Source organism: Python bivittatus, unplaced genomic scaffold (assembly GCF_059951505.1).
Source record: "Python bivittatus isolate LINGU-HERP-01145 unplaced genomic scaffold, Pbiv_v1 ctg000700_np1212, whole genome shotgun sequence".
NCBI lineage: Eukaryota > Metazoa > Chordata > Lepidosauria > Squamata > Pythonidae > Python > Python bivittatus.
Genome location: NW_028277098.1, coordinates 90,589,167 through 90,601,732, shown reverse-complemented (window position 1 = coordinate 90,601,732; position 12,566 = coordinate 90,589,167). Strand labels below are relative to the sequence as shown.

Genomic DNA, 12,566 nt, shown 5'->3' with positions numbered 1-12,566 from the left:
ATTCTTATATACCTTTTTATATCAAACATTTTTCTTTATGCCAGTGATTTCTTTAAAAAAAATATAAACACTTTCATTTGCTCCAGAATTCAGTAATTCAGCTCACTAATTTTAGAATAGTGACAGTATGGTTGCTTATAACACCAGTCCCACAACCAAATTCTGTTTTGGAAAATTGTTCATTGTTAATCTCAATTTGGACATCACTGCTAAATGTCCCACATTACTTAGAGAATACATGAAGAAGCTCATTGAATCTGAATTGTGCCATCAGCTTATATGTTCTAAAATATAAGTAATCAAAATTAAATCTTAATCTATATATTTTAGACAAAGTATTATGCATATATAATGCAAATAATCAGCCCAAAACTGATTATGTGCTTTATAAGGAAGCTAAAAAAGATAGTTATGATGAAATATTTCCATTAATTTTTTTTTATATTTTATAGAAATTTTAAAGTTACAAATTTAAAAGTTAGAAATGAAAAAGAAAATTGGAAATACAAAATATAAAGAAAAGGAAAAGAAAAAGTGAGATAATGTAAGAGAAATAAAACGATATGAAAAATAGATAACTTCCAATCTATCTCTGGTCTTAGGAATAAGGCTATCATAAGTGCTAGTTTTTAATACATTAAGTAGGAATAATTCTTTGTCTAAACATATCCCATTACATTTATAATCTAATCTTCAAATCCCCATGTAAGCTGCACCCCACCTGCATTTTGCAAATAGTCCATCAGTGGTTTCCATTCTTTAAGGTAATAGTTATTTGAGTTTTCTTTTAATAAGCAAGTCAGTTTATCATTTTCTGCCATTTCCATCAGTTTTAACAACCATTCTTGTATTGTTGGTAGTGTCTGGGTTTTCCAGAATTGTGCATAAAGAAGTCTTGCCGCGATAATCATGTATTGAATAATTCTAGTAAGATGTTTTCCTATCTGAAAGTCCATTATCCCCAATAGGAATAGTTCTGGTTTAAATGGAATCTGTAGTATGCTCTGCATCAAGGTTTGTATTTGAGTCCAAAATTTCTTTGCAATTTTACATGTCCACCACATATGGTAAAATGACCCCTCGAAATATTTCCATTAAGTTTTCATCAATATATGGACATGCACTGTACTGTACTATCAGATGGTCTCTACCTAATCCAATACTGTTTGCCCTGACTGGCAACAGCTCTCCAAAGGCCTCCTGAAAAATTATGTAACAGTATTTGCTTAACTGAAATCCTGGAGAAGCTGCGGATGCAGTCTGTGATTTTCTACATACAAACCCATGCTTCACCATTTGCTCCTTTTTTTTTTTTTTTAAATCTGCGCTCAGTCGTTACCGACTCTGCAGTGACTGCTTGGACGAGTCCTTGCAGTTTTCAAGGCAATTGTTTTGGAAGTGGTTTGCCAGAGCCTCCTTCCTAGGGCAGAGCCCAGCTGGCAAGCACAGGAGGCAGGGTTTCCGTTGCTTCGCGCCCTTTTCGGGCGTGTGCGGTTTTTCGCGCTTACCGGCAACTGCTCCCAACTCCTTTTTTGCAAGGCGCCACCAGCATTTTTCCTCCCACTGGAGTGAGAGTACCCATTTATCTACTCATGTGAGTTTTCGAACTGTTGGGTTTACAGGAACTGGGGAGGAAACAGGAGCTCACCCTGCTAACGCGAAGGCTGGACTCGAACCGCTGAAGTGTCGACCATTTCTGGCCAGCAACTTTCAGCGTCATTAAGCCGCTGTGCCACCGCGTCCCCATTTGCTCCTTAGTAAACATTAATGCAATCACTGAAAATTCTGATAGTTAAGAAGGAAGGAAATTAGCACTTTACTGGGTTATACAAAGGTTTGCTTCCCTGAGAAGTTCCAACCCCTTCAATACTGTCAACGGTTGGGCTGTTAGTGCAAAATTATGCCAGGCAACTTCATAATTCAACAGAGCCTAGGACAAGCAATAGAGTATGATGAAACTCAAGGACACACACATTTTTAAAAAAAAATGTCCTCAGATGTTGTGAAAAATAGTAGCAATATAATCCTGGTAACTGATGACAGTTTCCCCAAACCTCAAATTAGATTTGCTGGAAAAAACTGGGTGCATGGAAAATGACAAAGATTATAAAGATCTAAGTGAAAATAACAATGGCTGATGCCGAGAGTCAGACTGACACTAAAGCACAGTACATTCCAGATATCACAATTTATGAAGAATGACTTCCTTTTATTGTTTGGTTTGAAAGGAAGGGGGTGTGGATCAAGCTTTGTAAAATGTTTTAGGTCTTCAGTTCTATATCCATTATCTAAGTATCAATTCTTATTTATTTATTTATTATCAAATTTATATGGCCGCCCATCTCACAAAAAGTGACTCTGGGCGGTGTACAACACTGAATTAAAAAACAATCAATATATAAAAAACCATCATGATTAAAAAAAATATTAAAAAGCACAAGGTACAAGAGAGGATAAATGTTAGTTGCAGTAAGAGAGCCACCTCAAACTGGTCCCCTGAGACCCCCAAGCCTGATGACATAGCCAGGTCTTGAGGGACTTCCATAACGTTAACAGGGACGGGGCTAACCTCCCTTCAGGGGGAGAAGATTCCATAAGGCAGATGCTGCAGCAGAGAAGGCCTGCCTCCTGGAACCGGCCAAGTGCAGTTCCCTAACAGACAGGAGCCACAGCATGCCTTCTTTGCCAGATCTGATGGGACAGACAAATATAATCGGGGAGAGGCAGTCCCTCATATAACCCAGCCCCATGCCATGAAGGGCTTTAAAGGTTAAAACCAGCACCTTGAATTGGACCTGGAAGCAAACTGGCAACTAATGCAGTTCACAGAGCAGAGGTGTAACTTGCTCTTTTAGAGGCACATATAACTGCCCATACCTTTGGACTGATGCAGGAAACTTATCTCATTCTGGCATATTTTGAACTACTGATCATACCTTAGATGACACCCTCCTCAAACCTGGTGTCCTCCAGATGTGTTAGGCTTTAACTCCCATTATTCCCAGCCAAGGCTGGCTGGGAATGAATATTTAGGCCCAACACAGCTGGAAGATACTAGCTACTCAAGCACAATTATGTTTTCTAGCACATCTTTCTGCAAAACAAAACAAAACCTTTTTTTTAAAACAGATGCATAACAGAATACATTAACATTGCCTTAAGAACTAGGAAAGACCTTCTGCAATTTGCTTTTGGTGCTATTACTAGTGGAATACTAATAAAGGTGTTCTCGTTTCTATCTTTGAAATGGTGGACAGTGTCCAATATCAGTTATTGGCAGTATTGCATGGGTGTAATTTGTGCCCTGCCACAATGTGTTCTTAAATGCATTCATTATTGTCTCTCTAATCTTCCTTCTTTATTTTCCATTTTTTAGCTTATTCTGTGCAGGGGAAAAAAAAAACTATTCCTTTTAAGCGATCAAATTTATGAAATGTTGCTCTTCACACAGAAGGTTTACTAAGGCATGCTGAAAACCAGATAAGCCATGAATTCACACTTCTGAGTTGCACAGGTTTTTTCAATGATGAAAATGCTGAGTACAAACACAAGAGGTTTCAGGTAGCCTACATTCACGTAGTGGACGTGACAGATCTTAACCATTCAAACTGTACCCCTGTACTCTTTCAAAATCAAGATTTTTAAATTGGTTTGGAGCACAGCATTTGTTGCCTTTTCATGTTCTATCTGCCAATCCAATTCCTAGCAACCGGCAACAACATCAACCACAGACCTCCTACAGTGATTTTGCCAGCTCATTTTTTAATTATTCACTGTCACACAGCCATTTCTGACTCCTGCACGGGAGCCAGTAACACACAACTATACTTCCCACCCACCCCCTTCCCAGCTCCTCACCCTCATTACAGTGTACGTAATGTCCATTATATTAATCTAGTCTTGGCTGTGTTAGTCATTTTGCAGCAGGCTGCAGTTTCTTTTGCTCAGAAACGCTTGCATTCATCTTCCAAACACTCCTTCCTCCCCCTTTTCTTCACATCACTGGTGCGAGAGCTGAACGTTTGCTGATCGAATGGATGCATACAGCTTGTCCTATTAAGAAGATGCTGGATTCTATGCAGATGTTTACATAGTAAACCTAACTCCGATGAGCCTCTAGGCAAACACTAGTCTATTGGGACTGATTTTCCTGATGTTTTTCTTAGACCTGCAGAAGCAGCCCCACCGAAGAACACTGTGGCTGAAAAAAAGATAAAACTAAACAGCAAAATGAATGCATCCTTCATCTAAGCCCTCCACAGAAGACCCAGCATCAGCACAGCAAACTTCGGAAAAGAAGAATCTTCTGTCTTGAAGCCCAGGACTTAGCAGTAAGGACAATGAATGACGTGCTGTATATTACTGTATTATTTTCAAGATTTGTGCATTTTAAATGGGAGCATGTTATCCTTAACATGCAGGTTGAAAAACGGAAGTGATTTAAACCAAAATAAAGCTTTGAGATATACGGGTGCATGGGTGTGTATGCAGACACATCCATGCACACACGAAATTATTAGAGAGGTACAGTTTTTGGTATTGTATGTCATGTCATAAGATTAAAAAATCATTCAAGTTAAGATGATGAGGACATACACATAATGATATAGACTATGTGAGTGTAATCTCTGTTGAACACAGTGGTTCAGTGTTTGTTGAAGCAGGAAAAATCAATACCAGATAATTGTAGGTTTGCATCACAGTATTTCAACAATCTGTCCCTTTTACTGAATCTTTTTTCTAGGGTTGCATACACTTAGCATCCAGGAATTCAAGGATGAAGACTTTATTTCTGAGCTCTAAAGAAATATATTGCTGTACTGAGGTGCTTCCAACATTTCAACAAAGCCACGCTTGTGGAAAAACATATTCAGAAAGGTAAAAATATGCAACAGTATTTTTTCTCTAAAACTGGCCTGAAAGCCTCCTTAAATAGCAATGCAAGGCAATGCAGTGTTGCTAAGGTCACAGTTTCTTCCAAGCAGAATAAATATGAACTGTGTTCAAGAGTACTTCCTTTCATTTTTATACCATGCGTTTGAAAACATAATACTAATTCAGGCAATTCAAGGAAAAACAAAATAGCTCATGTTTTAGATTTCATTAAAGTGATGGTGATAAGAACTTTGATCATTTCTGCCATCCCCCCCCCCCAAAAATCATCAGTAAAAAACAGACTGTACTGGTTATGCTTAAAATGTATTTTTGAAATCAATAACAAGATTTCCATCTAATCCAAAAGATTATCAGCTAGCTACATGAAAAGAACAGTTTATCTCTATACATGTTGGTGAAACAGAGAGAAAGAAATGTTCCATAATCAAAACCACAAAAGGTAAAAAAAAAAAAAAAAATCAATTCTTAAAGCAGAGTTAAGCCAGCCTTCTAGAACACCTGCATTTGTAAAATAAGACTTTAGCAGCACTGAAGTATTTTTTTTTCTTTCAAGTGAAATGGATGAAGCATCAGACTGAATTTCATTTAAATTAAAGAATTTAAATGCTATTTTTTCTAACCTTGCCTAGGTAGAACCGTTTCACTGATCTGTGGCCAGACGAAAACTCCAGAGAACATTTGGAGTTCCAGGAAACATCTGGAATGCCAAAGATGAACCTACTTGAGGCAGCAAAATCAGGGTTTTTAGTGTGTATTGTGGTTTGCATCTTCATCTTTGGTGTTTTCTATCTACGGAATACAATCTTCAAGAATGACAGAGAGGAAAAACTCATCCCCAAAGAGTGTGGCTTTTATCCAGATGAACTTTGCTCAGCCTTCTTTGATGGGAAAGAAGTTGCTTCTCAAATCGGCCAGTTATGCCAGAAGGCTCTAGGGGGAAAAGAAATGTCCACTTGCGTACAAACACCGTGCAACTGTTCCACATTGCAGAAGAAACTCCACTTCATTACAAGACCACTGTCAGAAGAAGAAAGGAACTTTTCCTTGGCCTACATCATCACCATTCACAAGGAACTGGACATGTTTATAAAACTACTCAGAGCCATTTACGTGCCTCAGAATGTTTACTGTATACATATTGATGAGAAATCATCAGAGGATTTTAAGCAAGCTGTGCAAACCTTGGTCAACTGCTTTGAAAACATTTTTATTGCTTCGAAGATAGAAAAAGTTGTCTATGCAGGATTTTCTAGACTGCAAGCAGATATCAATTGCATGAAGGATTTGATCCATTTAAAAAAACAGTGGAATTATGTTATTAATCTATGTGGCCAAGATTATCCCATCAAAACTAACAAGGAACTTATACAGTATATTAAAAGCAAATGGAATGGTAAAAATATAACTCCAGGAATTGTTCAACCACCTCATATGAGACGCAGAACAATTTTCAGTTACCAAGAATTGGTACATTCAGGAAAATCATACGTCTATCCAACTAATAAAGTGAAAAGTGAACCACCCCATAATTTGACTATATATTTTGGGACTGCCTACTATGTACTCACAAGAAAATTTGTAGAGTTTACACTGACTGATGCACGCGCAAAAGATTTGCTCGAATGGTCAAGAGACACATACAGTCCAGATGAGCATTACTGGGTTACCCTGAACCATTTACCAGGTAAGCAGAATTATAGAATTATCTTGTCTACTCTACATTGTTCACAAATATTGCATATGTAAGCTAAGCAGAATCTATTGGAAACCATTAACCAAATTCCAAAATCTATTTTCAGTTTGCCTTTCAGATTTAGAACATAACAAACCCTCAATACACCATGAATTGGAGAGCTTTTCTTTAACCTGTGAGTTAAGGGGAAAAAATAAACAACAATTAAAAAAAAGTGAGATCAAGACATTGTTTCAACCCCAAGGGATTATTTAAATTATATAATTAAAACAAATTCAGAAGACATCAAAAGCTTGGTTTATTTATTTATCTATTTAATTCAATTTGAATGGCTACCCATCTTACTGTAGCGAGTGTAGGTGGCTAACAACAAATTAAAACACAACTAAAATGACATCAAAACAGCACAAGAAATACTGTAAGAACAGCCAAGATAAAGCACCAATAACCCAAAATTCATAACCACATGGGTTCCAGCTTACTGCCTGATTCCTAAGCCCAGGAAAGTTTTTCAGCCTTTAAAAATAAAATAAAACCCATTTTGTTACTGATATAATAGCTATCAACTATGCAGTTATAAGTTCCAGATTTTTCTTGACAAATATTATATTCCCATCATCGCTGACTTTCATCCACATCTGGTGGTTGGGGGAACATGTAACTATCATGTTGACATCTCTAGAAATTAAAGACTGGGACTGGACAAGTTCTGACCAGTTGCGACTCAGAAGCATGCAGTGCCTAAATGGTACAATTTCTTTCAGGGTGGTAGAACCTGTTCCAGATGTGGTGCTGTAGCCTGAGATTAAGGGGAATGAGTTGAGTTTGGGAAAGTGGACTGGAGGTCTTCCCATAGGTACGGTCTCTCAAATCCTCAATATATTTGGTTACCACCCTGACTACAGAAATTGGAGAGCTTGCAGTATTCATCTGCATTGCCTCTAGAGCAATGTTTCTCAACCTTGGCAACTTTAAGGTGGGTGGACTTCAACTCCCAGAATTCCCCAGCCAGCATGGCTGGCTGGGGAATTCTGGGAGTTGAAGTCCACCCACCTTAAAGTTGCCAAGGTTGAGAAACACTGCTCTAGAGCTTCCTTTTTTTTTTCCTTCCATAGAACAGCCCCCAGAAAGTCACTGGTTTTTATAATAAAGGCCATAGCTCTGGCCTGAAGCAGTTTCCCCAAGGGCAGGCATCATCAAATCCATCTGGATGGAATGTGCAATGAGAATTTGCAATTTCGTTCTTGTTTTAAAATAGGAATGTACTTTTTTTCCCCAGATCAAAGGCTGTACTAGTTTTGATTGATGTGCTGAGGACTGCACTCCAAAATGTAGGGGAGACCAGAGCAATTTAAATTTTATATTATATTAATGTTGTGTTGACACATAAGAAAAATGCAATTTTGTAATGACTTGATAGGGTTCTGGGGACAGCACCAAAAATTTTCTAGGGACCTCAAACTGTGCACCTCATTTAAAAAAGAACACACTCGTATTTGCAGATTTTCAGAGCTTTCTTTTTATGTTGGAACTGCATGATCACACCCTTTGCTAACCACAACAAAAACCTTAAGGCACCTTAAAGACTAACACATTTATTACTGCAAAAGCTTTCATGGCCCATAGTTTGTTTAAAAATAACATCTTCATAAATGGTCTTATTTACTTCATTGAGCTAAACTAGAATTAATTTTATTTAGCAATGTTTTTATGCTGCCCACTTACAGGATTGACAAGATGGTGGATTAATGAATAGATATTGCCTTAAGAGGCAGTATAATCATATATTTAAAAACAAGCAAATGTAGAAAGAATCTATGTTACAGGGAAGCTCGCTACTGTTTGTCATCTTGGGAACAGCAACATTGAAGGGTGATACATAAATCCAAGAAATAAATCTGTTTTTTAAAATGCAAAACATGTATAACAATGCTTTCAAATTGGTTGCTTAGATGCTCCTGGTGCTACACTAAACACAACTTGGCAAGGAAATATACGAGCAATCAAGTGGAGAAATCAAGAAGGAAAAACCCACAATGGCTGCAAAGGTAATTATTGAACATGACACAATCCCAGTTCAAGAACCACTGAGAAGTCATCTGCCAGATGCTCAAAATGTGCAGTGACTGTTCATTCTGATGGGAAAGGATGGATAAAATCCACAAAAACCCACTGAAATAATGCTGGGAAGACTAGACTACAGGTAGTCCTTGCTTAATGACAATAGGGACCGGTAAACTGGTTGTTAAGTGGGGTGGCCGTTAAGCGAGTCACCACATGTCTGGCCGCAACTTTACAACCATTTTTATGATGGTCATTAAGTGAATCACATCATTAAGCAAATCCAGTTTCCCCAATGGACGTTTTTTGCTGGAATTCACTTAATGACTGTGGTCATTTGCTTAACCACCATCATAAAAAAGGTTACAAATCATGATCATGTGACTGCGGGAGGTGGTGCAATGGTAAGTGCAAGTATAGGTTGTAAAGCACTTTTTCCAAGGCCATCATAACAACTGTTCATCGTTAAACGAACAGTTGTTAAGCAAGGACTACTTGTCGATAACTCAACAAGTTGTAATACAGAATAATCCTAATACTTTTTTTTCCTTTGATTTGTTGTTCACTCTATACTGATCTATATTTATATTTATACTTCCCAATTTTTTTCAAAGGAAGCCAAGACTGTACACATAGATTTTTCCTTCTTATTCCCCCATTTTGTACACATATGCGTACATGGCCACTTCACATAAAGACATATCTGTGATCAAAAGCAAATTAGGGTAAAAAGTAATAACCAAAGGGCCATTCCTTTCCCTTCTCCTCCCCCTAATTCTATTCTATAACTCCTACAGCATATTTCATTTGCTGAATGGTAACCAGCCTGCAATGATCTATTTACAGTACAATTTCTCTTTTGCAGGGCATTACATCAGAGATATTTGTATCTACGGTCTTGGAGACTTAAAATGGATTATTAACTCTTCTCATTTATTTGCCAACAAATTTGAGTCAGCAACATATCCACTTGTTATGGATTGCCTAGAGAGGTATTACAGAACGAAGGTACTCCAGCAAGCTGAAGTTCCTTTGGAAGCACACTGGTATTTGGAAAAATAGCCTGCTTTGAACATCTGGACTTTTGCCTTTATGGAGGGCAAAGCAGAACAAAGGACACACCACATTTCAAAATGTATGTTAGAAAGATGGATACTGCATCATAAGTATATGGATCTGAGGGCATTAAAAAAGAAAAATTCTGAATAGCATAAAGAGTCAATATGTACTGAATCTAGTCTCCTTACCAGCATTGACTTCTCTGTGCCTGTTTTTTTTCCTCCCATACAAATGGTTAGAAACACATAATTGGTGTATATTGTCTTAGATACTTACAGGTAGTCCTTGTTTAGTGACTGCCTCGTTTAGCGTTTGCAGTTACAAAGATGATATAAAAGTAATTTTACAACCAATCCTCGCATTTATGACCTTCGTAGGTCTGTAAAGCAAAGCTGAAGTAAGATCATAAACACAGTTGCAGGTTCACTTAGCAACTACTTCACTTAACGGCTGAGTTGCCAGTCCCAATTGTGGTCATTAAATGAGGACTACCTGTACTCTCTTTCACTAAGAGGACAAATCTCTTTCTAACAGAATGCTTGCTCTTTTAAATGGAGTATTTAAAAAGGCTCACATCCTGACTTAAGTCTAGGCCACACACTCTGAAGTTAGTTACACCTAAATGAGTCGTGACTAACTTGTCCCACTTACACCAGTGGGTCTATTTTAAGCATATCTAAATCCATATTTAAATATAATTCATATGTAATTATATTTATCCTTCTTAATATCATTTTTCTACATGCAACTTTATGTAAATTTAACTAATAAACCACTGAACAAACACATTCACAGTATTAATCAAAATTTTCTGACACTGGATGACACTGTCCTTTCATCCAGTCCAACCTGGTAAAGTTACATGTAAAACCAAGTAAAAACCTATCATTTATATTTTATGACATATCCTGGTGGCTAAATGAAAATAATAGTAGTAGTAGTAGTAGTAGTAGTAGTAGTAATCATCATCATCATCATCATCATCATCAGTGTTCCATAAGTCTTAATTCAGACAGAAGAGAAAATTAAGAAAAGACAAAAATAAAAGTATATGTGGGGCTGAGCTAAGTCTTTATACACCAATACTTCAGATTTCACTTGAGTCTGTATCTCTTGAACTGAAAGTTTACACCAAGTTTTACAGGGAGAATAAAACTGTATTAATGAAGATATATTTTATATTATTACTGTTTGAATTCCTCTGTAAGATATTGAAATAGAAAGTCTGAAAATATATCCACAAGTGTGATTAGATACTAGCTTCCTGTTGACCAACAAAATCTCAACCAACCAACATATAACTGTTTTGTTCCAAGTGGGGAAGGTACAATATGAAAAACACTCTATGTCACGGTTTATACAACCCACCACCACCACCACTACACTCGTAAAGGAAATTTTTTTGCAGATTTCTGAAGCAGATGAGCTCAACCCTTTAATGTTATTTGTCTCTGATTTGCTTAACAAATGACTCAGCCATACAGATGTACACAGGTGCTGTTAAGTAAGGCTCTACTATGCTAGTTTGTATCTTAACAATGTGGAACAAAGTATTTCTCTTCTCCCAGGAACACCGAAGGTGGATGTACCTGCTCTAGTGTGATCTAGTTAGGCCAGTGAAATGTGCTCTTGAGTGGGTCTGTCCCTGAAAAGATTTTGGAAACCAGGAACACAAAAAGGGGTAGTCAGATAAACTATCTATATTTGTACTTGACCCAACTGGACTTTGGTTCATTTCCAAGCACAATGCAACTTATGGAATTTGATTCATAAAGCTATAAATAATAGAAAGGATGGAGAAGATACCTGAAAGTCTGCTTCTTCCTATACATGCCTGCTGTAATTTCTATTCTTCAACAGAGAAAGTAGACTGGAATGAAGCTTTAGTTTAATTGTAGAAAAGTTGGGTTGGGTCCATCTCCACTGAGTTTTTAAATGGAGCAAAATATTCAGTAGTTTCCCAGAGATTGTAATGGCTTCTGATGGATTTGATTTATATACATAGTCATCATGCTGTTCCCTTTCAGAATAAGCAATGGTATGGAAACCACAGGAAAAAAAAGAAGCATTAAGCAAAGGAAATTAAAGGCAGTAGACTGGAGAAAGGAAAGAAAATCCAACTAAATCTACTTTACACCAACACCATTCACTATCCTCCACAATTATCCTTGCAAACCATTCCATCTTCTACCACATCAATATACTCTTTCATACACTGCCTTTAAACTTCTGACTTCCCTCTCTTTGAAGATCTCATTAACTCCTTAGGGTCATGACTTTCTTAGTTTTCTGCTTCCTCTCAGCCAACTCCTACTTCTTTCCCAAGGGAAAGTGACTGGTCCAGTGACCATCAGTAGCAGAAGTGGACCAAAACCTGGGCCCTCTCAGTCATAATCCACAGAACATTTTACCATGCTGGCTCATTCTCTTCTTTCCCTTTTTTCTTTTTCTTTTTCTTTTTTTTCTTGGGAAAGAAGTAGAATGAGCCAGCATGGTAAAATGTTCTGTGGATTATGACTGAGAGGGCCCAGGTTTTGGTCCACTTCTGCTACTGATGGTCACTGGACCAGTCACTTTCTTTTAGTCCAAACTACCTCACAGGCGTACTGCTGTGGCAAAAATGAAGAGAAAAAAGGACTATGGGACCACCTTGTCCTCCTGAACAAAAGGTAGGGTAGAAATCAAATACATTTATTTTATATTGGCCATTGATTTTAATACATAATCAGTCCACATTTATTCAGCACCCATTCATTCTTGATCTTATTTCTTCTTGCTTTACCATGTAATCCATCCCTTTTTAATTCAACTTACTTTAATCTTTTTCCCGACACACCCAAATCTCAGTTTCATGGGC

At 37.4% G+C, this 12,566-nt stretch overlaps 2 protein-coding genes across 5 annotated transcripts in view; one reads left to right on the top strand and one right to left on the bottom strand.

Annotated features, from left to right (window-relative positions):
• The window catches only part of LOC103057634 (putative beta-1,3-galactosyl-O-glycosyl-glycoprotein beta-1,6-N-acetylglucosaminyltransferase 7), a 31,564-nt gene extending 21,699 nt beyond the window's left edge, over positions 1–9,865 (top strand). For 3 of the 4 annotated variants that reach the window (XM_088154277.1, XM_007421824.3, XM_025174478.2), the window contains 5 exons: positions 4,167–4,331; positions 4,745–4,878; positions 5,526–6,580; positions 8,542–8,637; positions 9,516–9,865. In XM_088154277.1, the coding sequence (XP_088010403.1) occupies positions 5,599–6,580; positions 8,542–8,637; positions 9,516–9,712 (1,275 nt within the window). In that variant the 5' untranslated portion in view covers positions 4,167–4,331; positions 4,745–4,878; positions 5,526–5,598 and the 3' untranslated portion in view covers positions 9,713–9,865. Of the gene's footprint in view, positions 1–3,908; positions 4,332–4,744; positions 4,879–5,525; positions 6,581–8,541; positions 8,638–9,515 lie in introns of those variants that run through there. The other variant, XM_025174473.2, reaches the window with a different exon arrangement.
• RTF2 (replication termination factor 2) overlaps positions 1–12,566 on the bottom strand; it is a 55,738-nt gene that overhangs the window by 19,711 nt on the left and 23,461 nt on the right. The gene's annotated exons all lie outside the window — the stretch shown is intronic.